This window comes from Cucurbita pepo, chromosome LG05 (genome assembly GCF_002806865.2).
Source record: "Cucurbita pepo subsp. pepo cultivar mu-cu-16 chromosome LG05, ASM280686v2, whole genome shotgun sequence".
In the NCBI taxonomy this organism is placed as follows: Eukaryota; Viridiplantae; Streptophyta; class Magnoliopsida; order Cucurbitales; family Cucurbitaceae; genus Cucurbita; species Cucurbita pepo.
Window position 1 is genome coordinate 4,723,542 of NC_036642.1, and position 27,295 is coordinate 4,750,836.

Here is a 27,295-nt window from a genome sequence, read left to right on the forward strand (position 1 = left end):
TATATATATATATATATATATATATATATATATATATATATATATATATATAATTTTAAAGCATATTCTAAATTTTAGTGTATTTATTATCTATTTTGTTGTAGCGTTATTATATCACAATTTATATATTTTTAATTTTTTTTTTTTTATTATCTAAGATCACATCTAAATAAACATATTTCAATTAAAATATTTTTATATATTTTTTTGTTTTTTTTGTTATACAATACCTTTAAACTAATTATCTTTATTGTTTATTTAACTTAATGATCTATCCTTAATATTATTTTTGTTATTTTAACCAATTTTTAAGAAATGTCAGTATTTCGTTGTTTTTAGTTTTATGACAATGTTGAACTAGTTAGTATGTTACAATTTTCACTCGTTTTTTATTGATTTTTTTTTAATAATTATAGATTGATTTGTGTTTATTTGTGAACTTTTAATATATTTTATACGTGATTGTATCCGAATAATTATAAACCGTGGATAAATAAAACTTAAATTTTTTTTTGACAACCCAACCCGAACCCAACCCGACGGTTGGGTTGGGTTACGAACCCAACCAACCGAACTTTTGGTTGGGTAAAAAGAATCTCTCAACCCAACTCAGACCATGTACACCCCTAACTTTCAATGTCTCTCTTAACCTATATTGCTTGGAAGTATAATTACATACCTCAATTAATATTTTAAAGTTTGTTAATTAGAATTTAGTTTTTGAGAATGTTTGTTGTAACGACCAAGGTGAAAATTATGTTATTTATAATCAAATAAATTACAAAGACATGAAAAGAGTAATAAGTGGGAAGAAAAATATATGGAAAGATATCTATGCTAAGGAGTCAAACATCTAGATATTTACTTATAATAAAAAAATATGGCATATTTAATACTAAATATCCTTTTCAACACTTTCAAATTTAATATAAATATGCAACAAATTATAATGAACACAATTTCATATGATGTTTTTAAAATAGTGACAACAAAACATTATCTACAAAATGAAAGTCCATTGGGCCTGCTACTGTTTGTCCTCGGCCCATATATTTTAGTTTTTCATAAATTTTATGATCGGGATCCACCTTGGCAGCAGAGAATCAAATAATTAAATACACACAACTTTATTAAATATTTAAGAAGTTACTAAAGTAGATATTTAAAATTAAAAAGCTAAAATTTAAATTTGAACTCAAAATACAAATAGTATCCAACACGAAAATCAAACCGGAAGTGGTGAGTGGGGGCCACAATAATTTAAACCCGTGATGAATCAGCCTGCAAAAGTAGATGCCACGTGTCTCGTGTTTTTTCTCTCTCACACGTGTGTCCACATACACCCTCAGACACCACACGTTTTCTGTTATTGTTGAATTAAGTAAATGACGTAAATGTCCTCCCATTTTGGTGGTGCAATTTATTTATAAATTTATCAATTTTAAAGATTTTAATTTCTCCCATGATGGACCATTTCTTTTTTTATTAGACATTTATTAATTATATAGTTATATTTAGGCGAGTATAAACATAGGAAATGTAAATATTAAGCTAAAACGACATATCCTCTATCCCATAAATAAGAATGTGACACGAATTAAATTATTTATGTTATTAATGTGTCTATATATTTTATTTTATTATATGGTTCTTTATTTTAATGGAAAAATTATATTTTCTTTACAAGATATGGGCAACCTTGAAAAACAAAATGCAACTATTCTGTCTCTCGAGACCCAAAATTAAATATTTAAAAATTTTATGGAAAGAAAGAAAAAAAAAAAAAAAAAATTCTCTCTCTTTCCTTATTTATTTATTTATTTATTTATTATTTTTATCCACTCACTTGCATGTGAGCTACACTTTATATGTAGCCTCAAGCTTTAATCAAAATATATAAAAAAAACAAAAATTTCTCTTTTTCTAAAAATAGGAAGTATAATTTATTTTTTACATAAATTAATAAATCTAAAATTAAGTCTATATTTTTAATTAAATTACTAATAAATGGGTTCTCTAAAAAGAAAACTATTTAATTATGATTTGATGTCATACTTAAAGTTTGTATTTTTAATTTGGCAGTGTGTATTGTTGTGGGAAAATATTTTTCTATTTATTGTAATTTAGCTAAAGAAATGGATGTATGAAATTATAATTGAAAAGCATCCTTAAAAGATGCAGAGAAAAAGACCCCAAAATCAAAATTAATACATCTGCTGGTGCTTTAGACACCGCTTGACCTTGACGGCGACGAGTAGGTGACTTGGTGGGGTTAGCAGAGACCCGAGTCCAATTCCATTTGAATATACCAATTTTTTTACATTCCCGTGAGGCAATGATTCCAGATTAATCAAAATTATTCAAAATCCCAACAGTTTTTACCATTTCGATTTCGCCCAGAACAGAGCTGCGAAGGAAAAATCATTTTCCAGGTTCCTATATTCCCATATTCCCACCACAATCGGAACCCTCTTTCTGATTTTGTTGCTTCTCGTCTCTTCTTGTTTCATGGGTTCTCTTTGCTTCTTCTTTCTGAGGCTAATCTCAAGAGAATAGTCTGGACGCGTTTCGTTGAGTTTTGGAAGCTTCTGGGCTCTAATGGGTCTGAGCAGACCCCACAAGGCCACCAATGGCTTCTCTCCCAGATGGGTTTTTCTATTTTGCATTGCTAGCTTCTTCTTCGGTATTTTTGTTGTTGACAGGTACTTTCTCTGTCTCTTTTGTGCCTGAGATCTTGTATTCAATGCAATCTTCTTGTTGATTTTGGGTAATGGGTGTTGCCATTTTTACCGAGGGTAGTGGGCTCTGTTCTTGAGCTGTTCTTTTGGGGAATTTGCCTGATCGGATGCTTGAAATTGTGTTTAGGCTGCATGGGTACTTTGATTTTTGGAGGCATTGTGTGTTCCTTTTGATCTCTGGGCTTCCTGGGGCTGGATCTTTTGGTGTTGCCTGATTAGCAAATTCTTGGCCAATTGCAGCAGATTCCTGTTTCTGATTTCTTCGTTTAGCTTTAGATGTAAACTAGTTAGAACAGTGTGAGAGCTATGAGAACTCTTTCTGATCGTGGCATTGGCTTGAAAAGTTGGTTTTGTGAACTTTCGAGATCTAGTATACCAAAAGCCTATCAATTTGGATTGTTACATTGTTAGTATCAAGTTTAATCTTTTTGTTACTGATCCTGAAAATAGAGTACCAAGTTTCTAAAGCTGGGATGAATTTTGATGTGCCTTTGTGAATACAATGAACAACTTTGGATTTGATTCCTCATTGGCTCTGATTTCTTTAGGAAACAATTTCATGGAAGAATTACTAAAAAAATTGGTGGTACTGATCGAAAAGAAATCTGAGGGGCAATCCTGTTGTTGCAATGAAGCGCTCTAAACCGTCCATGGTCTCGTTATCGTTTCATGTACTTCTTTTGTGCTTCTTTCTCTCGTTTTGGCCGAGCTAAGGAAATGGGGAAGGGCTAGATGTGAGGACTTTAATCAGTAGATCCTTCATGTGAACATGGATAACTTTCATTATGTTTCACTGACTTTTAAAGCCTTTAAAATTGGATCCAGAAGAAAGAACTGCAATATGGGTTCTCTTTTTTCTTTTCTTTTAAGGGGATAGTCTTAGACTCTTAGGTAATGCTCGTGTTTTATGTGCGATAAGTAAAGATTGTCTTGGCGAGTTTAAATCAATTGAGTGAGTTCCTTGTGCCATGAGAGTTCCTCCGTTCCGTTGTAACGAATTCAGAATTAATCTTTACCAACTGTTCATGTATGATATTGTGCATATTCTTAATTATTATTACAAAGATTCATATTTCCAGTATCTTCTTCATGCTATCAAAAGTTTGTCCATTTAGATATGAAGTTGGTTGGTTGGTTGATTTTTTTTGTATTGTCTTGTAGGTTTTGGGCCGTGCCTGTGCCTGATCCAGTCGAAACAAATGAGGAGGCGTCTTTAGAGAAAGTTCAATCAAAAACCTCTCAGCCTATTGTTAATTGTGAGAAGAAGGCAAGTTAGAGTATAATAAATGTTACTTATTTTTCTTTACAACAATATTTTATGACTTTGTTCGTGTCACAGGAAGCTTCCCTACAGGATGACATACTTTCTCGGGTATCAGAGACCCATGATGTTATCATGTAAGTTTCAGTCTCTTGCCTGTCTATGTGATGTTGAAGAAATTTAGCTGTTCCCTTGTAATCATATCTCAAATTTCATGATTCACAATTAATTGTTGAGCCGTCCTAAGTTTGAAGCATATTATGGCATGAGTTTTTCAGGACATTAGACAAAACAATCTCATCGTTGGAGGTGCAGCTAGCTGCAGCTAGAGCTTCTCGAGCAAATAATGACGAAGGATCTCCTATGGTTACAGAGCCCGAAATCAAGAATTTGAAGGAGCGGCCAAAGGTTTTCTTTGTTATGGGAATCATTACGGCCTTCAGCAGCAGAAAGCGAAGAGACTCTATCAGAGAAACATGGATGCCTCAAGGTTTAACCATAATATAGTCATTCTGTCACAACTGAAACAAATTTGTTCCTTATAACACATGGTTATATCTAATTTTTAGGTGAAAATTTAAGGAAGCTGGAGGTGGAGAAGGGAATTATAATGCGCTTCGTCATTGGACATAGGTAGAGTTGTTATAAATGCATGCAATGAGCTGCAAAATCTCATGTTTCATAATGTAATAGTTAATTTAATGTGTTCTGGTTCTCAGTGCAACTCCTGGTGGTGTGTTGGATCGTGCAGTCGATGCAGAGGATGCACAACACAAGGATTTCCTAAGACTGGTATGTTACTGTTAATAGATGTGCATTTCATGTATGCGAGGAGAGGGAAGAGAGAGCTAGTTACTGTCGGCAATTGGCGAGGTTCTTATGGGTTCAATTAATCTTCATTTTGTTAGTTACAGTTATTAACTGATATTAATAATCAAAATAAGCTAGCAAAGGACAACGAGAATTGAGAGAAGGGGAAGTCTAATCATCTCGAATGCTTGGAAAGATTTGTAAATTCCCCGTACTAATGTTTGTCTATTCTAAACCCACCGCTAGCAGATATTGTTCTCTTTGGACTTTCCCTTTCGAGCTTCCCCTCAAGGTTTTTAAAAACGCGTATGCTAGGGAGAAGTTTCTACACCCTTATAAAGAATGTTTCGTTCTTCTACCCAACCGATGCGGGATCTCACATCTAGTAACTTTGGTGTAAGAGCAAATTATTTCTAGCAATGCCAAAAGGGAAGAACATGGAGGGGGAAATTGGTTCTGTTGAGGAGTTATTGGAAGTTGTAGTGGATGAAATGAGGACAGATTTATGCTAGGATCTACAGAAGATCCCAAGTGAGGAGAACATTAGCGTGCTGCTTGAGCGTGTGGAGTAAATTCTTTAATAATTATGGGCGACCCTAGAATTTTTATATGTAGATTGAGGCATGGGTGTAGCGTCCCGACTTGCGAGGATGTGACAAGTTTTTTCACAATGCTATTTATTAATACTGAACGAATCTTGTAGCACGTCGTTTCTTGAGTTACTGTCTGAAATAATGCATTAGTTGTGCAACAAATCAAGTGTACTTAAACTTGGATTGCTTTCCTACAGAATCACATAGAAGGATATCACGAATTATCCTCGAAAACTCAAATATACTTTTCAACCGCGGTTGCTAAGTGGGATGCAGATTTCTTTATCAAAGTTGACGACGATGTTCACATAAATCTCGGTTAGTGTTCTCACATTCGATAATTATTGCTTCTATGTACGAGTGGTGCGTGTGTGTTTATGTTGAGGGTGGGATGCTGAGTGATGCCTCCCCTTGCTCTCCACAGGTATGGTTGGTTCTACTTTGGCTCGTCATAGATCGAAGCCTCGCGTTTATCTTGGTTGCATGAAGTCGGGGCCAGTCCTTGCCCAAAAGTAAGCAATTAAACACTGTGTACTCACGAATGTTATGTTACTTCCCGGAATGTTAGATCAAATACTAACTCGGTAATATCTTTGCAGAGGGGTTAAGTACCACGAACCTGAATACTGGAAATTTGGCGAGGAAGGCAACAAGTACTTTCGACATGCAACCGGGCAAATTTATGCGATCTCCAAAGATTTGGCTACCTACATTTCAGTTAATAAGTAAGTTCATAGGTGTTCTCTTGGCACTAGAGTAATTTGGTGTGAGCACTTACAAGAAGAATTTGCTTCTTGTCTAGGCCCATACTACATAGATATGCAAATGAAGATGTTTCTCTGGGTTCATGGTTCATTGGTCTTGATGTGGAACACATTGATGATAGGAACCTCTGCTGTGGCACTCCACTCGGTAAGACGATACCTTTTCCCTTCGCTTCGCTTACTCGATCGTTTCAAAATTTCAATTCATCATGTCGAAAAACGAGTTAATATCGCATTTCGTTTCATCAAAGCTGACTCAAATACCAAAAGTTTTGTTGAATGGATTTGAATGCGATTCTAGATAATGAAATGTGTGATTGAATTTGGTTGAACTGTGGGTTTAGACTGTGAGTGGAAGGCTCAAGCAGGGAATCCTTGTGCTGCATCATTTGATTGGAGTTGCAGTGGCATTTGCAAATCAGTGGAGAGAATGGAGGAGGTACACCAGAGGTGTGGGGAAGGCGATGAAGCTATTTGGCATACCAGTTTTTAGAAGCCCTTTGAATTTGATATCATTATTTCTTGTCTTTGTATATTTGTAGAATATTTGTTTGTACCATCAACACAAAACTGATACTCACAAACCCATGCCCAATTTTTGCCTATTTATTATTTCATGGCAGTGGGTGTTGATTAATTTAATGGTTTGAAGCTATTATTCAATCATCCTCGACTTTTCGTTCAATATTCTAACAATTTTTTCTCGAGAACGGTAATAGTTAGAATGTTAGAATGTTGAAGAAGAAGAAGAAGAAGGTGGGAAAGCCCCAAAAAGATGTTAGGCGGAAGAGGGCGTCGCCATTGCTAAATCTTTGACCCAAAATTTGTGGCATTGCTTGGCTGTGCTCTGTATCCCTTTGAAACAGAGACATATGTATGGCCGGTAGTACATTTTCTTTTTGGTTTGGTTTTTGTGGGTCACATCCAATCCAATAATCAACTCGAGACGTCGGTGTGATATCGTAATCATTTACGTTAATATAAACACAATTCAATTAATTAAAATATGCATTCCTATTAGTAGGTCATAAGGTTGAATTGAGGTTAATAAAAAAAGTCATCACATCGAGACTACTTGATTTTTATTAGTAGTGCATGCTCTCTCGTTAAGTTGTTGATTTAGTAACATAATCTTGGATTGAAAAAAAGTAATACTCGATTTGTATTTTACCTTTGAATCATTCTAGCTTGAATGTTACGGAAGAAAAGTTATCTACTAATTTGATTCATAGATTTTGTTATCTATTTTATAAATATATTTTAAAAACTATAAAGTAGTTTTTAATTTTTATTATATTTTTGTTTATTTTTACCATTGGACTAATACTTAAATAATTTCTAATTATAAAATTAAAAAAAAAAAACAACAAATAATTACCTAGTGGTGTCTAAAATATTTAATTTAAATATATGTATAGTTTCGTGTATATTATTCTTTCCTCATAGCCGAAATAAATATTTCGTGGTGGAAGAAGCAGCGAAAGTGACCAAAATTCTGAGGTTTGAAAATCAGTATAATAATTAATTAATTAATAAACAGTTGAGTTGCGACCACGAATAAGTTCAAGATTTTCATTTCAAGTCTGGAATATTGACCCTTTGAAAAAAAATAAAATCAAATCAAATTTTTAGAAAAATTATTAATTTCAGAGGTAAATATATGATTCACTCCTGTATCCCTCCTTTTCTCGGGTGTCAAACTCACAAACAACGAATAAATTAGAAATAGTTCGGTATATTATTATTATTAATTTTTCAAATGAGGCAATAGTGTTCTTAAAATTGTGTTTTTTCTTGAAAAGAAACACCAATGCTTCCCCCAATTATGGATCTCAACACGTGTTTTGCATGCAAAAATAAAAAGGATTAAATGAAAATAAAAATAAAAATAAAAATAGAGTTTATTAGTTGTGATTTGTCCAAAGAATGAAGAATAAGTCCAATTAATATTTAATTACAAATTCATATCCAATGTGACAACTTAGCATTCCACCAACCCTCTTCCTTTAATATTAAATTAATTACTTTCATAGGTCAAACTCACTATTTCTTTTTTTTTTTTCTATAAATAATAATCGGTTGCTCTTTTTAAATATATATAAAGCAATTTTCAATTTAAATTATTATTTTTATTCGTATTAATATTTAGATTCTCTTCCTATGTCATATTAAATTATTAAAAAAAAAATATGTAATTGGCTTTGAATATGTCATCAAGAATTAATATTTGCAGACAAAAATATAATTTTCTTTGCCTCATTTTAAGGGGTTATGACTTTGAAATAGATTAACAAACTTATTTATTAATAGTTTGTAGCTATATCGGGATTGCATTCAAAGTTTCAAAGTAAAATTTTGACCCAATGTAATTCCACGTGGCATGTCGTAATATAAAACTTTGACTAATTTGATATAGCATGAAAAAGTGGAAACGAAACTGTAGAATAAAATAAATAATGTACATGTTCAAATAAGGTTAGAAGCACAGTTTCAACACATTTGTGACCAAATAGCTAATTCTATTCAAAATTGAAGGATTAAGCATTTGAATGGATAAAAGTAGGACATTCAATTCTCAATTTTAGCGACATTAAATTACACCATTATCTTAGTATCCGGTCGGTACACAAATCCCATCTTTGTTAATGCACCGAAAACCCACTAATGGACCCTTAAATTTAGTCAAATTTTTCGTAGAGTTGAAAACGAGGAAGAAGAAGAAGAAGAAGAGAAGAAAAGTTTCAAACGTGAAAAATGCAAACGCGGTGACAAAAACGCGACCGATCGCTGTCTTCGAAATTGGTATTTGGGCATTTTAATGGCGATTTAGAGTGCGACCGACCATACCCATCTGCCATTTCAGCGTGATTCCAAGTTCGGCCAAACTCATTGATTCTTTTTGTGATTTTGAGAGAACCCTTTCTTTTGTTTATCTATATTTAAGCAACGAGGGGGAGATATTTAGAGTTGAATCTGTTTTGGCCCCAAATTTTCTCTATAACCCGAGAAATTTATCTGGCTCTTAGAGGAGTTTATCTTCTTTTCACCGATTATCTCTGGATTCTTATCCATTTTCTGATCTTCTGTTTCGCCCCTCGCAGAGAAAGAGGGAAAAGGGGCGGAAAATTATATCCGAATCTCGGTAAAATTATACCCGAATCCCGGTATTCTTTCTCTCTTTCATTGTGCTATAATGATTGCATTATATATTTCCGTTTCTTACTCCGTTTCTCAGTAGTTTGATTCTATTTGGTCTTCGCGATTGGCAGCCCTCACCCAATTCCTTCGCTCCTTGTGTTTTCTTCGCTATTTGGCTTTGTGGGTCGTTTCGTTTTTTTGACTTTGGGAGCTGATGGCGGTGGATTCGTTCTTGTTGGAGGCGGCGGAGGCTTCAACTGCCTACGATTTTGCGTTTAAGATTTTGATGTTCATTGTTCGTTTGTGGGTGGGGATTATTGTGGGGGTGTTGGTGGGATGGATTTGGAAACCTAAATGGGCGGATTTCGGTAGTGATTTATTCCATTCTTCAAAGTTGAAGGACAATCTGTTGTCTTGCTCTGTTGGATCAATTTCTGGCTTGAATTTGGTGAAGATTCAACTACCCAGATGCTTGAATTTGATGTCAAATTGTGTGGATGAAAAAGAAGTTCTACTTGACCCACCTACCACCGCCCTCTCTAGGTTTGTTGCTTTCAATTATAGCAACGATGATGCTTGAATTTGATGTTTATTTGTGACTTTGTGTTTGATTTAAACTTCTGGGTTTCCTTTATCACTTGTTCATGTAGCATTCAGTCTGAATATTTAAGCTAATTGGTTATGGAAATCTTGTTTTCTAGACATATTCTCAACATATCGAGCTTAGAAATTCTAAGGAAACTAGACGAGTGACTATTGGATACTAAAATCTGCTCTAAAAGTTTTGAGAATAGGTTATGATATGTTTAATCTCTAACACATTCTTAATCACAGTTCATCACAACTCGAAGGCGAAAATCGAGCCCAGTTAACTGAGGAGGATTTAAAGCATTTATACAGGCTTGTTGAGGAGAAAGATGGAGGAGCCTCATGGATTCAAATGATGGATCGCTCTACTGCTACCATGAGCTATCAAGCATGGCGGAGAGACCCTGAGGTACACAGCAAGCTATCCATTACATTACTATATTCTCTTGTGTTTATAGACCTTCTTTGTTTTGAACGAATTTGGCATTATGATTAGTGAAAAGTTCTTGAATGTTTGATGAAGACAATTGTTATGAGTATCTGCATATTGAGGTGTGTTATTATGGTTGTTTTGCCAGACCGGGCCACCGCAGTATCGAAGCCGAACGATTTTTGAGGATGCAACACCTCAGATGGTGAGGGATTTCTTTTGGGATGATGAATTTAGACAGAAATGGGATGATATGCTTGTAAATGCTCAAACTTTGGAGGAGTGTCCTACCACAGGGACCATGACAGTCCACTGGGTGCGCAAGGTGAGTGAAGCTTGTTTCTGTCACCCTTATCTTTTAATCTTATTTGTATTGTTTTCTCATTGTTTTTATGTCTGTGCAGTTCCCTTTCTTCTGTAGTAATCGAGAATACGTGATCGGACGAAGAATTTGGGAATCGGGACAGTCATATTACTGTGTGACAAAGGTAAGACATACTATACTGGTGTAGTACTATCTTTCCATGTTTGTCTGTTCTTCGCGATTCGGTTAATTCTTTGATGTAATCAACCCTTAAAGTCTTTTGCTATGTTGTAAACACTTGGTTTTCAGGAAATAATAGATTTTCTTGGTTTCTCTTGATTCAGGGTGTGCCTTGTTCCTCAGTACCTAGACAAAACAAGCTAAAACGTGTCGATCTCTACTACTCGAGTTGGTGCATCCGTGCAGGTAACTAAGTTCTTCGTCGTCTTGTTTATTTTAATATGTTGAACAAGTAGAATTCCTACTCTCTTGGCTTCAACGTTCACTATACAATTTTTTGGATGGCGGTGAGATGCTACATCAAACATTCTTTAAAAACGTTGAGTGGAAGCTCAAAAGGGAGAGCTCGAAAAAGACAATATCTGCTAGCTAGGGGCTTGGACCGTTACATATTCCATAGCTTTGAGTTTTGAATTGGTTTTTTGATACAATTACTGCAACTAAAGAGTTTGTATATGGAACAGTGGAGTCGAAAACGGGGAACGGGCAGCTAAGTGCATGTGAGGTGTCGCTATTTCACTACGAAGACATGGGCATTCCATGGGAAATTGCCAAGCTTGGAGTGAGGCAGGGGATGTGGGGAGCTGTGAAGAAGATGGATCCCGCGTTACGTTTGTATCAAAAGCATAGAGCGACGGAGGCCCCGGTTTCGAAGTGTGTAGTGATGGGGAATATCAACACAAAAGTGAGTACTGAGTTTCTGAGATGCTCAGAAGAAGATGCATCTGATGATCCCACAGAGGTGAACAAAAGGTTGGAGCCCTCTGAAAAAGCAGCAGCAGGGAAGAACTTTCCAAAGCTTCTTATGGTGGGTGGAGCGATTGCCCTTGCTTGTACTCTCGACCACGGCCTCTTAACGAAAGCAGTTGTATTCGGAGTTGCTCGGAGATTTTCGAACATCGGAAAGAGATGATCGGTGCAAAGAAGCCCGTAATCAGCTTCAGCTTTGACGAAAGTTCTGAAGGTGGTAATTTTGTTTTAACCCTCTTGAGTTGTAAAAAGAAGATTTGGAATGGGGAAAGTAGAATTGTATGATTGTATTTTGTTTTCCCATCTCCTCATCTTCCTGTTATTTTGGAGTGGAAGTGTTTGTAGAATAATGAGTAGGGGAAAGTAAGAAGCAATGTTAGGTAGCTGTTTTTTTTTTTTTTTTAATTTTTATGGCCATCTCTTACTAGCTTTAGTCCCGATTCTCCAATATACGAGAACGAAGAATCCGAAGTAATATATTTACTTGCTCATTGTAAGAATGTTTTTTTTTTTTCTTTACGATTGGGTAGATTTGAGACCGATCCCTGGATTGATGATTAATACTTAGTTGTGTCAATTGATCGTGTTGGGATCGCAATTTTAGTATATAATTAAATAAAAATTTGATATATCATCTAAAATCATTGTAAATTTTATTCTTTTAATTTTCCAATATAATTATGTTTTCTCTCTACATCGTTGAAGTACTTTTTTAGATGATAGATTATATATTTTCTTTTAAGTGTTTTTTTATTTTAAAAAAATTATATAAAAATCACTTCACACCATCTAAACTCACTAAACCTTAAACATATTAAAAAAAATATTCAAATCAACTTATTGTTCTTTTTTATATATATTTTGAACTATCAAATTCACAATGATAAATAATTATTTTAGAAATGGATTTTTTTTAATCACTAAAAAATGGCACACATGAGCCCTTTTGGGTTTATATATATCAAATTTTGAATTTCAGTTTTAAAGTTTTTAAATTGGAATGAAATGGTAAATATTTTGATTTTATTTTATTTTACCACAAATTCACAGACGAAACATAAACAACCAACCCTTTGAATTTTAGAGACTATAATAAGTGATCAAAGATGTTAATAAGTGATAAAGATGTTTACTAATTAATTGAATCCAGACAAATAGATATTTAATAAAAAAAAATAAAATTCAATAAAAGATATATACCATTTCAAAAATTAAAACTAAAAAAACAAATACAAAAACAAAAGCAGAGGAAGGATAAAGATGTTAGAGAGACAGCAACGAGCAGACACTAAATGCTTCTCGTAAAAGTACTGCTTAAAAACTNTATTATAAAAGCGCCACGTGGAGAAGTGGGGTCCATGAGATACGAAGTGAATGAACGGCGTAGAACGAACGTAGCTGCAAAACTAAGCGGAAGAGCGGATCTTAAATCCCAATTCAGTTCTGTTAAATGTGAAAAATCGTCAAATTTTATACACATGAAAACACGCGAGCCGCTGAATATAAAAAAGAGACCTCCCCTCTCCCCCCCAATTGCTGCGCCGCTTGTGTAGAATTTCATTGTCGATCCTTTCCTCCATTCCCTCAAGTCGGCCGAGATCCGGCTACTCGTCGGATTTCGCCCTCGTACGACCTGTCCACCACCTGCTCCGACGAACCATGAAAGGCACCTGCACGTTGCTCGCCTCTGTCCTCGCAGCCTCGACCATGGCTTTCTCCTCGTCTTCGTCGTCCTCTAGTGGAGATCGCGACCTCGCTCTTTATCCTCCTTCTCTAGAGGTATAATCTTCATCGCCTTCGATTTTGAATGTTCTGTTTACAACTTCGAGGATTTTTCATGGCCTAATCTGGTTTTGATTTGGCGGATTGTGTTTTTTAGGGCTTCGTTTCGGATTCTCGTGCGAACAGAGGTTGCGGCTCGGATTCGTCATCGGAGAAGGAGAAGTTTGCGCCGAGGTTCGATGGATTGAAATTCATTGAGACTTTGGTAACTGCTCATAGATAATACAATCCTTAACCCTTAGGGGGGACCGTTCTCGTTCTTCGCTTCGTCTCTTTAATCGTCGTCGTCTTTTTTTCTTTTTTGTTATCAAGATTTTGCGTATCGTATTCAGTTCCAGTATGATTATTAGAAAGAGAGATTTTGTTTTTTTTACAATTTGTGGAGTGATTTTACTTGACTTCGAGAAGTCATGGAAAAAAGGAAAATCAAGAGATTTTGTGCGAGTTGCTCTTGTCTGTAACGGAGTTTGAATTGAAATTCATTATTGAATGATCTGTGTGTGTGAGAATATGAAGAATTTTCTTTAGAAGCTTTTATTTTTAAATTGATGGAGTAAAAATGATCGGATCGTGGATTTGTAAATCTTTAGGTGAAGACAAAATGGTTAAATGAAATCTGAAGCATGAGGAATCACCAAATCAGTTGATACCTTTTGGAGGGAGGGGGAACTCCCAAGTTGGTGTGTCGTGTGTGTATGATGACAGTGAATTCATGAATCATGAGTTTTGTTTGTTGCCTTGTACACATCATTCTCCAATTTCGTCCCGTGGATTTTAATCAAATATTCCATGAATCACACAAACTTCACCCATATTCAATGAAGTGTTTGAATACCATTACTAAAATACAAAAGTTTAGAAAATTTCGAATCTATGTTAGACGAAGGGGTATATTCCAAACATTTTGGATTGGATGGGATGATTCTAAGGAAAGAAAAAAAGGAAAATAAAACAAATAAAAAAAGTGGAAAAGTTGTGGTAGCGGCAATGGCATTGCCTTGAAAGGAAAGGAAACATACATCACGGGATAAGAATTTCTTTAACACAAAGTCTCAAAAGTTAATCTTTATTCTTTCCTTTCTTTTTTTAATTTTAAATTTCATATTTAAACTCACGTTTAAAACATATATTTTCTTATTTTTTATTTATTAAAGTGATCGGTATAATATTGTATATGAATTTAGAATACTTTTAACTTTATAAAAGTTTAATTTATTTGATGAATTCCATTCTATTATTTTTATCTCAAATAATGTAGATATTTTTTTCCTCATCAAATCTTGCTTGGATTAAGAAACAAATTAAAATAAAATTTAAAATGTCCACGCAACCTAGAATGTTTGGCCACATTGTTCTTAATTTCCGAAAAAAATTCTCCCATTTGTGTTTGGTATATTGTGTCATTCCATTTATGAATTGCATGGCACGTTCTCGTGTTTCTTAAATTACAGGCACTGCAATTATTTTTCTTTCCAATTTAAAAAAAAAAATTGTAAAATATATAATATAGACGAAGAGGAAAGACAAAATTAGAGGATATAATTAAGAGAGAGAAAAATAAAATAAAATCAAGGGTGGGAGAGAGACATGTCAATGTTAATTATTGCAAATTGGGTGATTCAATCGCTTAAATCTCAACCTCTGTTTATATTTTTTTAAATAAAATATTAAAATAGACATTTTTTTATACTTTAGAAATTAAAAAAAAAAAAGAATAAAATGAAAATTTGTAAACCATGAAATAAAAGAAAATTTTATAATAAATATTTCTTTAATTTATTATTTCTAAATTACCTTGTCGTTATGGGTTTAACTAAAAACTATTTTATCTAATATTTATAAACGTTAAAATTAAGATTCAGTTAAATTAAAATTTGATAAAATTAAATCTCATAAACAGTAACTATTGTTTGATATATTATAATAAACAATCCCTAACATAGAGACTAATTTTAATATTTTTTATAAGGATTAAATTAAATTTTAATAGAAATTGTAATTTAGATAGTTTATTAAGTTTTTTTTTTTTTTTTTAATTGGAAAGCAAGGGGTACTTTAGCCTTAATTCTCCACCGTCCATTCACAAATTTAAAAAAAAAAAAAAAAGAANTCACAAATTAAAAAAAAAAAAAAAAGAAAAAAAAAAAGAAAAAAACAGAGAAAATCAAGTGGACGTTCCTCATGTATTATTGCGTCCCATCAGTGGGACCATTTCCAAGTCGAACCGCTATTAAATAGCATGCCATTCCGACGTCGTTTTGCTTCAATGAAATATCTCAAAAAACCTAAAATTTTCAGCATATTCCCGATGATGATGCCATGGCCCCACTTCTCACGGGCTTGCTCACACGCCCGACCACTTAATCTTCGTCACGTTTCAGCCACGAGAAAAGCCTACAAGTACTGGCGGTCCTCCGGAGACTTGCAATTTCAGGTGCTCTTTGATTCCGAGCATTAACGTTTCGACTGGAGGCGACATTTTGTTTCCTTCTTTGTTCATTGCCGGTGAGTGATCAATCGATCTTCTTCTTCTTCTTCTTCAGTACTCTCCTCCATTGTATCTGCTTTGTCATGACATTTTAGTTTCCCGCCATTTCTTTCGATTTTCGTTCTTTCAGTGCGATCAGTTATCGTTTCGTTTGGTTCCTTTCATTTTTTTGGCTTTTGAATTCTGGTAGTCTTGCTGGTTTCTATTTTCTCTTGCTTTTGTCTTTCTTTGGTAAGTTATTGGTCATCTCTATCGTCTGTTTTTTTTTTTTTTTTTACTAATGCTTGTTCGTGGATGAGTTCCTGTTCCGAAGGAGTTCTGATCTATGTTTGCGTCGTCTTCTTCCTTGATCGTTTGAAAACTAGTTTGTACGGTAGCGGTCTGAGCGAGAATAAGCATGCTATTCTTCATTTCGATGACTTCTGAAACGTTTTCTTGCTTTGCATGACCAATCATTTCATTATTTATTTATTTTTCCTCAAAGTAATTGGAGTTTTACGTATTTTGACATTTTATTTGTGAATTTATTCGCTTGAATTGAGTCTGTTTTTCTGTATGTTGTTTCAGATCAAGGATGGCGTCCATGGGAGCCGTGACTGTTGGTTCCAACTCTGTGTCGAGGAGTTCTCTCATCGTAAGTCATGGGCATTCGGTTTCAGAGACCAAAAAGAGCCTATCGCTGGTTGGCCTGAAGAACCAAGTAGAAACTCACAAGGGATTGAAATCGTTGAACAAATTGGATATGCTGCGGAAGAAAACCCCTTCGAGTGCTGTTTGCAGGACTGCTAGTAGGAAAACTGATGGAAATTGTAGAACAGCTGGGAAAATTGTGTGTGAACAAGGGATGAACATAGTGCTTGTGGCTGCTGAAGTTACTCCATGGAGCAAAACTGGTGGGCTTGGTGATGTTCTTGGAGGATTGCCTCCAGCATTGGCTGTACGTGAAGGTTTTCGATTCATTTTCAGATGTAATTTTGTCTTAACTTTCTGCTACGGCCTGAATTATTGTCTACTTTTATCTTTTAGGCTAGAGGACATCGTGTCATGACAATAGCTCCTCGCTATGATCAGTATAAAGATGCTTGGGACACTAACGTAACAGTTGAGGTAAAGAAGTTTCTCATCTCTAAAAAACCAACACCTTTTGTGGGGATGGGACAAAGTAACAGTTTTGTGATATTTTTTAATGAACGTGACCAGATGCCAGTTGGAGATCAAACTTTAAATGTAAGGTTTTTCCATTGCTACAAACGAGGAGTTGATCGAGTATTTGTTGATCACCCAATGTTTCTAGAAAAGGTAATGTGAATTCCGCATTGCAGTCTGTATAGATGGTTCTGCCTGTTTCTTTCTTCTGATGCTTTGTATTGAGGATCTCTGCAGGTTTGGGGCAAAACTAGATCTAAACTATATGGGCCTAAGGCAGGAGTGGATTATGAGGACAATCAGTTGCGATTTAGCTTATTGTGCCAGGTGACTAATCTTATATTCCTTTTACTTGCAGATCGTTTTTTTTTTCAGCCTTGAGGAGCGGGATAGTAGGAACAAAAATATATACATTTTCCTTGTTTTGTCTCCATATGATTTTTCTTGTTCAAGCTATGTTTCTATTCATTGCCATCAAAGTCATATAGAGACAACCAATGGAATTATAGAATCTAATTAGTTAAATTTCATTGAGTGCCATTTCGTAAAATTGAAGAGTTTTCTTTTTTAAATTTCATTTAGTCAATGACGTTTTTAAGTAGTTCATGCACAAAAGTACCCTATTTTCTAGGTCTTCATTTACTTCACTGAGAGACATGGTTTCTAGTGTTTGAACATCTATTATACATTTAACCATTGAATACCTGTGTTCATCAGGCTGCTCTGTTGGCGCCTTTGGTTCTAAATTTGAACAGCAGCGAGTACTTTTCAGGACCATATGGTATGTGTATTAATTTTTCCCCAGTGATTCAAATTAATTGTTAATAGTCCGGGAATGATTCAGAAAGATAATGCGCTTTGCTAATCATCGCAGGGGAGGATGTTGTATTCGTTGCCAATGATTGGCACACAGCTCTTCTTCCATGTTACTTAAAATCCATGTATCAAGCAAGGGGAATTTATTCAAGTGCCAAGGTATGTTTGTGCCAAATTTGTATTCTCCGTTTCAGTCAACTCGTTAGCATCATTATTGACCATAAAAATTACAAGTTCTGATATCGTACTCTTAAATGCTAACAGGTCGCTTTCTGCATTCACAACATTGCTTACCAAGGCAGATTTGCTTTCTCAGACTTTTCCTTCCTGAATCTGCCTGATCAATTCAAGAGTTCCTTTGACTTTACTGATGGGTGAGTGCCATCAATTACTTTCCATTTAACCTGCATCTCAGAAAATATCATTCTTCCGATACGTCCTAAGCAATATTGGTTTCTAGGTATGAAAAACCTGTGAAGGGAAGAAAAATTAATTGGATGAAGGCTGGAATATTGGAAGCTGACAGAGTGTTGACTGTTAGTCCATACTACGCTCAGGAGCTTGTTTCTGGAGTTGAGCGGGGTGTTGAATTGGATAACAGTCTCCGTTTGACCACGGTTACTGGTATATTGAATGGTATGGATGTCCAGGAGTGGAACCCTGCCACCGACAAATACATTCCTATCAAATTCAATGCTGAAGCTGTAAGTTAACTGATAGGGTTCATATTTTTCTTTTATATTGATTGAAAAAATTCTTAACCAGTCTTCATTTTCAGGTTACGGAAGCAAAAGCTCTTTTGAAAGAAGCTCTTCAAGCAGAAGTTGGATTGCCTGTTGACAGGAACATCCCTTTGGTAGGATTTATTGGTAGACTTGAGGAGCAAAAGGGATCCGATATCCTATCAGCAGCTATTCCAACGTTCATTGATGAAAATGTTCAATTGGTCGTCCTTGTACGTATATATGTACCTTATTTATTTTGCCAAATTACTGTTGTATTTGGATAAAAGTTGATTTCCATGTTCTTTCTGCTAGGGAACTGGCAAGAAGTACTTAGAGAAACAGCTTGAAGAGCTAGAGATAAAATATCCTGACAAAGCTAGAGGGGTGGCAAAATTCAACGTTCCTTTAGCGCATCTCATAAATGCTGCAGCTGATTTCTTGATCATTCCTAGTAGATTTGAACCTTGTGGTCTCATCCAGTTGCAAGCTATGCCTTATGGGACAGTAAGTCACCAAGAATCTCCTATACATACAGTTATCTTCCCAACTACTTTACAGTTTACAGATTTGGAACTTTCTGACAGTTATCCAACTTTTGTTGGCACATCTATCACAGTAGCTTGAAAATGTTAATACGTTACAATTACAGATTCCATTGGTAAGCACAACTGGTGGACTTGCCGACACTGTTATTGACGGTTATACAGGGCTCCAAATGGGTGCTTTCAGTGTTGAAGTAAGTAAATCCCCGTCATATGCTTCCTTTTTGTTCTTCGTTTTCTCTTGGATTTCATGTTGCATATTGTGATTGGAACCTGGTGGTGGTTTTCCAGTGTGAAACGGTTGATCCAGCCGATGCAGCTGCAATTGCTAAAACTGTACTAAGAGCCCTTGCACTCTACGGCAGTGCTGCCCTTGAAGAAATGAGACAGAACTGTATGGCTCAAGATTTCTCTTGGAAGGTAATTTCATCACAAATAAATAGCCTTTCTCATCACCAGATCATGTTATGTGAAACAATGTCGCTGTTTTGGGTAATTTATGCAGGGGCCAGCCAAGCTATGGGAAAAATTGCTGTTGAGCTTGGGAGTTGATAACAGTCAACCTGGAATTGAAGGGGAGGAAATCGCTCCTCTTGCCAAGGAAAACGTTGCCACTCCTTGAGAAAACTTTTCTAGTTTCTCTTAGTATAGGGCTAATAATTGGTAATGGACGTGGATATGAAGAGAGGGAAGTGGTAAAGCAGTGAGATTTGATCCTTCAGAGCATATCCACAGCTGCCAAACAGCAGGCAGGTGAAATGGCTCTCCCCTCCAATTGATGGCCGCTCCTCAGGACATGACGGTTGACAGGTAGAACCCTGTATTTATTGTATTCCGCCAAGGAAAAAGAATTGGAAAATAAACTACGTCTGCAAATTTTGTTTTTAGCTTTTGATCTTTTGTTATTATGGAGTATGTATGTGATATAGTATAATGCATCTCCTAGTTTTTTCCTTGCCACTTGTTAATTTAATTCTTTCGACTTAAAAAGGCCAGCATCGAAAATTGCTTGCAGATAGAATGATGTTTGATGGGGTGGAGTAGAAAATTTGAAAAATATATATCATACAGGTTGGTTGATGTTAGTTGTTGGTTCAATGTTCATTGATTTAAAAACAGGCCATTAGGTTATAAGGGAGTTGAACCCTTTTGTGACTGATTCCCAAAAGATAAATGTGATGATATACAAGACATGGAGATGCAAAGGAATCAAGGCATCATGTGGAGATGTGAGGTGAAGGTGAGGGGAGAGGGGAGAGGGGAGGGAATGGACAACTTCATGACTTGTAATTCAAATGAATTAATTGTTAAATTGGATACATATTGAAGTTGCATTATTTAATGAGATTCAAACATTTTGAATTTCCTAAATTAGAAGCTTCAGGTTGGATTAATCATATTTTAATAAATGATTATTTTAGGTGTTAGTTGATGAAAATTAATACATAAAACTCATAAAAACGAATTATACTAAATTGTGAAGTTTATTACAAAAAGTTTAAACGAACAGGTAACACTTTTTGTTTTTTTCCTTTTTCCCCTTTTTTGTTTTTTTTTAATCAATGTTCTACAAATGACAACAACCCGCACGGCTCTTCACCTTACTTCCGCCGCACACTCAACTCTCTGTCCACTCTCCTACCAGACACCGGCCGACAGTTCACCGTCGACTTCTCCGGCAACCGACTCCGACGACGGCGTTTCTGTTCTGCCTCCAGATCGCTCCTCATTCTCACTCTTCAGTGCAGTGACTGGCATTTTCGGCCTTTGAATTCCACTTTTAGGCTACTGAAGTTTCAAGCTCCATGGAGCTGAGAAGGTTCGGGTTCGAGCAATGCGGTTCGTTCGTTCTACTTCTGGTTTCAGGTGATCTGGAATTTCATGAACTTGTGCTTTTTTTTGTTAGTTTAAGATGTGGATTATTGTGAAATTGTGGAGTGTTGTTCAGTTGAGAGTATCTTGAACTTGTTGTTTTGTGAAGGTTTGTTGTTACTGCCTGTTATGGTGAGTTCAATTGGAGTGAACTACGGTCAGATTGCGAACAATCTTCCTGCTCCGGAGAATGTAATTCCGTTGGTGAAAGCGATTGGAGCTACGAAGGTGAAGCTGTACGATGCGAGTCCGAAGGTTCTTCGCGCATTTTCTAATACGAGCGTGGAGTTCATAGTCGGACTTGGAAATGAGTACTTGGCCAAAATGAAGAATCCAGCTTGTGCTCAAGAGTGGGTGAAGAATAATGTTCAAGCGTACTTGCCTGGCACTAAAATCACTTCAATCTTCGTCGGTAATGAGGTATTAACCTTCAACGACACTTCACTCAGTGCTAATTTACTACCGGCGATGCAGAGCGTGCACACGGCGCTCGTGAATCTAGGGCTAGATAAGCAGGTGGCCGTCACAACGGCGCATTCTTTGGCTATACTTGAAACTTCGTATCCGCCTTCCTCCGGAGTCTTCCGTAGGGATTTAGTTGATTGTTTGGTCCCAATCTTGGACTTCCATGTCAAGATCGGCTCCCCGTTCTTGATCAATGCGTATCCTTACTTCGCTTACAAGGCGAATCCGAAGCAGGTTTCGCTTGATTTCGTCCTCTTCCAACCGAACCAAGGGATTTTAGATCCTGGCTCGAATCTTCACTACGAAAACATGCTGTTCGCACAGATCGACGCGGTTTACTATGCGCTCGCCGCTGTTGGTTACAAGAAGCTTCCTGTTCACATCTCGGAGACCGGATGGCCGTCGAAGGGAGACGAAGATGAGGCCGGTGCGACTCCGGAGAATGCAAAGAAGTACAATGGGAACCTACTCAAGTTCATCTGTCAGAAGAAGGGGACGCCATTGAGGCCGAGCTCGGACCTCAATATTTATGTGTTTGCTTTGTTTAATGAGAATATGAAGCCTGGACCAACTTCGGAGAGGAATTATGGACTTTTTAAGCCTGATGGTACGCCGGTGTATCAGCTCGGATTTTCCATTAACGACGCCGTAGGAAACGGGACTCACGGCACTTCCGGAACTTCCGACGTGCAACCTACGCCACCGGGATTTCCCACTACCTCCACTGGTTATTTGTCCATTTCTTCCGCCAAGGTAAATTTTTACCATTACCTTCATTGTTTTCTTAATGATTATTATCTTTTTTGCTTGATTTGCGTTGGGTTCATAAAGTGACAAAGTTAGAAACAAGCATAGGGTTAAGCTAGGGCTTTCTTTATTTATACCCATAATCTTTCCTTTAATGATGGCACTCCAACCGAGACAACCCAGGGCAAACATCAACTAGAAAAGAGGGAATCGAGCAAGAGGGAAATTTGAGCGTGAGGGACTGTTGTTGAGCAAGAGATAGAGAGAAAGAGATCAGAGGTGTGAGGGAGGGAGAGGCAAGAATTTGAGAGAGAGAAGGCTATTGGGAGACGATTGAAACACGAAGAAGAAGAAAGTGAGCTGAGGGAAAACTAAAAACATTTAAACCCCAAGCCCAATTTTTCTCTCAATTTTAGTTTTAACAAGTCCAACGAGCCTGATAAATTTAAATCAACGAACCTGTCTACACTCTGTGCTGTTTGCATAATTTCTCTAATCTTTTAGGTGACCTCATATTCGTGACTTAGACCAGCCTTAAGCCCAATAACTTCCTTAACTCAGTCCTGGTAAATAGGATTCTGGCACCCTTTTTCCTGAAGTGACTTGGATTTTGGGATATTCCAAAACCTGTCTAAGAGGTATTTGAACTTTCAATTTTATATATAATAGATCCTTAAAAAAGATTAAAATTTAATTTAATTTTATATCTAGATCTATAAATTTTAATGGTAGCTTTTAGTGTTCCTAAATTATATAGAGACAAACTTCAAAATTGAGGATCTACCATTTCATAATGGGAGTATGAATTGTAAAGAGTTGAGTGGGGGCCATATTTGTGATTGATCATTGGTGGGAGCACATGGATGCATCAGCCCAATTGCAACTCATTGGATTCTTCATTAAGTTGCAGCCATATGCATATCCCCATTCCCTTTGACGTGGTCCTGAACACAGTTCGTCTTTATGCTTATTTTTTTACCTTGGCAGTAGAAGATAAATGTGCAATATTCTCTACTTTTTTTTAGCTCCTTTTTGTTAAGAACATTCCAATTTCTTTTGGAAGCTCAAGCTTTCAAGTCAAGTTGGTAAGGAAATGACCTCAAGCTCAAAACTTTTCTTGCAAGATTCCTCTATGCAATGCACTGCCACTGTGGAAAACCAAATTAAGTGATTAGATAAATTTGATTAACTTGCTGGTACATAAGATCATTAATTTCGCTGTTTGCTCGACGACTGTTAGTGGAGACTGATAAACAGTGGTGATGTTTTGGTGGCAGGAGAGAAGCCATTGTCTCGGATTCTTCTCAGTGTGCCTGTATCTGATGCTGTTCAAGTTGCTACTTTGAATTTAGGAGATTATTTGTATTTTCAGTGTATGTTTCCTAAAGATGCTTTGGATTTATTTCATTTATCAGAATCAGAATTGGAAAATGCTAAAGAGAATAAGAGGCAGAGTCGGATTTTGGGAAAAGGTAAATATTCTGTTCCTTTCCTTGTATGTCTCTGCCTTTCTTTTTGCTATTCTTTTGTATGTGGCCATTACATATGTTATTCGGCTTCTGCTTTACTGCAAACAAAGGTGGAAATTATGAACGGAAGCCTTTTTTCTTATAATTTATAAAACAGATAACTAAGTGAGAGACAAAATACTCAATCTTGTTCAATTTTTAAGTGAACATTGCCCCTATAGGCCGTTTAGGACATATCCTCGAGTGCCAATATTCTGACTTTTGCTATTGTCTGATCTTTTTGCTTACCTCTTATATTGTCAAGCATTTCACAACGTAAAAGTAACCATATGATTGGAAAGTTTGTTGAATCTACCACTAGTTACCCAATGGAGTGGGGTCGAACAACAAAACAACTGACAGAGCCATGTGACAAAAGAAAAAGTTGTTTATAATTTGTCATTTCCATTTTTGTTTGCATTTCTATTTGATATTCTCAGCTGGATCTGATCTGTCAATATCTCCATCTCCATCTCTCTTTTTTTATCCTGTTTTTATTTTTTTTAGTTATTAATAATTTTTCAGTTGGGGTCGTCGTTGGGCAAATCTGGTGGATGGAATTCTTTTAATTTCTCTTTTTGATGCATTTCTATCTCCTCCACCCCTCATGGTTGATTCTAGTTGGAATTTTTTGAGATTTTCATTGATTTACTGATTTTTTTTAGTTTTTCTTTACCAGAATAGCAATGGGAATACAAAAGTTTCATCCCTAAATAGGAATTTAAGATCCAACTGAATATGGAAGTATTTGTATCTAATGGAGTAGTGTGACAGTTGGGATTTGGAAATGGCCAAATAAGCACACACATTATGATTATATAGATAGCCACAGTTTTCGAAGATGCTGTTGTAAATCGACTAATGATCTTACAGATAGTCTACAAAGAAATGTCTATTATTATTAGATGTTGAACAGCCAACCTAGATTTACCAGTTCACCCATTTCAATTTCAGAAACAAAAAATATTTAGACGTTCAGAGAGAGCTTCAATTGTGATTTAAAATGATGTCAATGGAAAGGGTTGGCCTAAGTTTTGCATTACACTAAAAATTTCCTTGAGTTAATCAGTAACAACAGTAAATGGTCAGCAGCCACCATGGTAACAGCTAACAACAAATGAATGGCAGCCACCACTTTGCCATTCGAGGCAAATTTGCTACAAATCTACACGACCTACCTAATCACACAACAAAATTTATCTCAAAGAGTTGATGAATATACGCTTTTATGTACCTCTAAACTGTAGGACGCCTTTATGTACCTCTAAACTGTAGGACGCCTTTATGTACCTCTAAACTGTAGGACGCTTTTATGTACCTCCAAACTGTAGAATTCCTCGTTTGAACTATTCTATTTCTCCCTTTGATTGGCCTTCATTAATGCTTGACCATGAAAAGTTAAGCTTTCTTGTAGCAGCCGGAACGCAGCTGAAACAGCACAATCCAGAGTCATAATATCCATTTCTGGTGGAGGGCTTGTGATGCTTTTTTCCAATTTCATTTTTCAACTCTTTGATAGAACAGCAAATAAGCAGCCGATGTCTTGATCTCTTCTTCGTCGACCGGGGCAACGTGACTGTCATCGAAGTGGTACCACCTCTTCTCATCGATTAACTGGATATATGAAAAACAGCCATCACACAAAAAGATAATTTAAATTAATAAGACCAAGAACACAATTATTGCTCAGGGATACGTAGAAAGAAGAAAAATTAAATCCTGTACCTTTGAATATGCAGTGTAGTGCCCTCTGCCAAGACCGCCATTATGGTTGCTAATGGCATATAGATTGTATAAGTAAGATTTTCCATCATTGCTCTTCACATATTTGCTCAAGTCAAGATTGTGAATAGGGAAATCAACAAAGGTATCGAGTTTTCTTTTAAGGTGTCTGCGGTACGAAAAACGTTTCAAGTGAAACACAATAATCTCTGGCAACTTCCACAAGTCTAACTTCTTTGTAGCCTGTCCATGTTCTTTGCACACAGGGCAGTACCTGCAAAAAGTGGAAATCTAAGATTGAGAATGAGACAAACTAGAATATGGTTAGAGCCACTACAAATTTTGGATATGAGGGAACATCATATTACCACATATCATCAGGACCTAAAGGTTCTTCAGTCAGGAATGCTTCCAAGCATGAAAATAAAGAGGTTGCTTCCTGCCGTGTTTTCTTCATGAATCTTGTCTGGTGAACAGGAGGAAGATCCTCGATGTAGCCCACGTCATATAGTTTACGTTCTCTGTCGGTCCAATCCAAGAAAACCTTTATAAGTGGACCATGTTTTATAGCAGAATCCTTACCAATTGGCTTGCAGCTCACACCCCCAGCATCGGTTAAAAGAAGTTGAAAGAATAACTCTTTTTCAGATGTCTCCTCTACTTCATTGTCCATTGACTGGCTCCTAGAAACAGACTGACTATGAGATACAGTTGAAGAGTATGTTCTTCTCAAGGGAAAGAGGATCTTAGACACAGCTGCATTTATGTCAGCTCCACTATGGAACTCTTCTCCCAGATATGTGACTAAAGGAGTTCCGAAAAGCTTTCTCTCCAAGCCCTTCGAATGGTCTGTTGAGTATCTACATACCAAATGCCACATTAATAATATTCAAGCAAAAAGAAGATAAATATTAGTACAGAGTGACTATATCTAACTGACAAGTACCAATGTATTTTCTACCATATAAGAACCAGAATTGAACACACGAGAATCAATATAGAAAAAAAAAATCACTTTCTTGTTTGAAATACCAAAATATTGAATGGACCACAAAGATCACGATTTGCAAGTAACATTCTCTTGGTATGTGGAAGCTTCAAAGTTTGCTGTCACACTATCAAGTATGAGGAGACTTTTAGCCACTTATTCAGCGTGATTTCATTTCCAAGGAACGGTATTTTAACCTTCAATTAGAGCAGTGTTCCAACTGAAGCAATCTATAGAAGATCTTTTGCAACTAGATACACTCTTTGATCAAACTCATCTGGAGGTTGGTTCTCCAAAGGCAATCATTGGTGATGGTGGGTTTAATCTTCCCTCTACCCAAGGCATTAAGTTTGTCTCCATCGATGAATACTTTTTATTTCTCATCATTTACAAAAATCCAATAAAAGAGATATAGAAATTACTCAGACAGCCCTGTACAGCAAAAAGGAGCAAGCAAAACATGAACTTAATTACGGAGTCCAGAATGACAAATTGTCAGGCAGCAAAGTGGGCTTAAAAGCTTGCTAAAATTCATGCTTCATATCAGACAACTACATAAATAGAATATTACAAGGAAGCATACTTTTCCACCGATCTGTGAATGATCTCTAGCTTTGGTCTTCCAGATTCCCTTTTTGGAAGGCGAAAGGCAACTAGATACTCTTCATCTTTAATTGAGGCCAAAAATTCAAGAGGGTTATCAAAATATCGGTAAATCTTGTGATCATAAACCTAAGAATGAAAATTTTAGAACTTCAGTCAAAACTACACACACACACAACAACAACAAAAAAAAAAAAAAAAAAAAAAAAAAAAAAAAAAAAAAAAAAAAAAAAAAAAAAAAAAAAAAAAAAAAAAAAAAAAAAAAAAAAAAAAAA

General features: G+C 36.0%; 5 protein-coding genes and 1 long non-coding RNA gene across 8 annotated transcripts in view; 5 read left to right on the forward strand and 1 right to left on the reverse strand.

Annotated features, from left to right (window-relative positions):
* Positions 1-2,219: 2,219 nt before the first annotated feature.
* LOC111795995 (beta-1,6-galactosyltransferase GALT31A-like) lies at positions 2,220-6,832 on the forward strand. Of its 2 annotated transcripts, none has more exons than XM_023678667.1 (11): positions 2,220-2,702; positions 3,900-4,005; positions 4,078-4,136; positions 4,278-4,489; positions 4,569-4,632; positions 4,719-4,791; positions 5,600-5,720; positions 5,827-5,914; positions 6,002-6,127; positions 6,205-6,314; positions 6,511-6,832. In XM_023678667.1, the coding sequence occupies exons 1-11, from the start codon at positions 2,599-2,601 to the stop codon at positions 6,657-6,659; spliced, it is 1,212 nt and encodes a 403-aa protein (XP_023534435.1). In that variant the 5' UTR covers positions 2,220-2,598; the 3' UTR covers positions 6,660-6,832. The 2 variants fall into 2 exon arrangements, with proteins under 2 accessions (XP_023534435.1, XP_023534436.1); XM_023678668.1 differs by having other exon boundaries at positions 2,630-2,702; positions 3,854-4,005.
* A 2,044-nt stretch (positions 6,833-8,876) lies between these two features.
* LOC111795986 lies at positions 8,877-12,113 on the forward strand. Its single transcript, XM_023678655.1, has 7 exons — positions 8,877-9,330; positions 9,436-9,847; positions 10,139-10,301; positions 10,471-10,647; positions 10,727-10,810; positions 10,971-11,052; positions 11,331-12,113. The coding sequence occupies exons 2-7, from the start codon at positions 9,519-9,521 to the stop codon at positions 11,777-11,779; spliced, it is 1,284 nt and encodes a 427-aa protein (XP_023534423.1). The 5' UTR covers positions 8,877-9,330; positions 9,436-9,518; the 3' UTR covers positions 11,780-12,113.
* A 969-nt stretch (positions 12,114-13,082) lies between these two features.
* Positions 13,083-13,981, forward strand: LOC111796052. The gene is made up of 2 exons (XR_002815274.1): positions 13,083-13,395; positions 13,496-13,981. It is a non-coding gene; the product is annotated as an uncharacterized LOC111796052 (long non-coding RNA).
* A 1,751-nt stretch (positions 13,982-15,732) lies between these two features.
* The window catches only part of LOC111795973 (granule-bound starch synthase 1, chloroplastic/amyloplastic-like), a 23,252-nt gene continuing 11,689 nt past the window's right edge, over positions 15,733-27,295 (forward strand). Inside the window, exons 1-14 of one of the 2 annotated variants that reach the window (XM_023678638.1) lie at positions 15,733-15,903; positions 16,454-16,823; positions 16,913-16,993; positions 17,087-17,185; positions 17,270-17,359; positions 17,750-17,813; positions 17,907-18,007; positions 18,113-18,222; positions 18,309-18,552; positions 18,627-18,803; positions 18,886-19,077; positions 19,223-19,309; positions 19,407-19,535; positions 19,621-20,070. In XM_023678638.1, the coding sequence (XP_023534406.1) occupies positions 16,461-16,823; positions 16,913-16,993; positions 17,087-17,185; positions 17,270-17,359; positions 17,750-17,813; positions 17,907-18,007; positions 18,113-18,222; positions 18,309-18,552; positions 18,627-18,803; positions 18,886-19,077; positions 19,223-19,309; positions 19,407-19,535; positions 19,621-19,737 (1,854 nt within the window). In that variant the 5' untranslated portion in view covers positions 15,733-15,903; positions 16,454-16,460 and the 3' untranslated portion in view covers positions 19,738-20,070. Of the gene's footprint in view, positions 15,904-16,453; positions 16,824-16,912; positions 16,994-17,086; positions 17,186-17,269; positions 17,360-17,749; positions 17,814-17,906; positions 18,008-18,112; positions 18,223-18,308; positions 18,553-18,626; positions 18,804-18,885; positions 19,078-19,222; positions 19,310-19,406; positions 19,536-19,620; positions 20,071-27,295 lie in introns of those variants that run through there. The other variant, XM_023678637.1, reaches the window with a different exon arrangement.
* On the forward strand, positions 20,382-24,240 carry LOC111795993 (glucan endo-1,3-beta-glucosidase 11-like). Its single transcript, XM_023678665.1, has 3 exons — positions 20,382-20,981; positions 21,097-22,205; positions 23,477-24,240. The coding sequence occupies exons 1-3, from the start codon at positions 20,921-20,923 to the stop codon at positions 23,543-23,545; spliced, it is 1,239 nt and encodes a 412-aa protein (XP_023534433.1). The 5' UTR covers positions 20,382-20,920; the 3' UTR covers positions 23,546-24,240.
* Positions 24,674-27,295, reverse strand: part of LOC111795954 (ubiquitin carboxyl-terminal hydrolase 9-like) — an 11,416-nt gene continuing 8,794 nt past the window's right edge. The window contains exons 11-14 of the mRNA XM_023678603.1: positions 27,001-27,149; positions 25,798-26,289; positions 25,433-25,703; positions 24,674-25,321 (exon numbers count right to left, since the gene is read on the reverse strand). Coding sequence (XP_023534371.1) covers positions 25,205-25,321; positions 25,433-25,703; positions 25,798-26,289; positions 27,001-27,149 — 1,029 coding nt within the window. The 3' untranslated portion in view covers positions 24,674-25,204. The remainder of the gene's footprint in view (positions 25,322-25,432; positions 25,704-25,797; positions 26,290-27,000; positions 27,150-27,295) is intronic.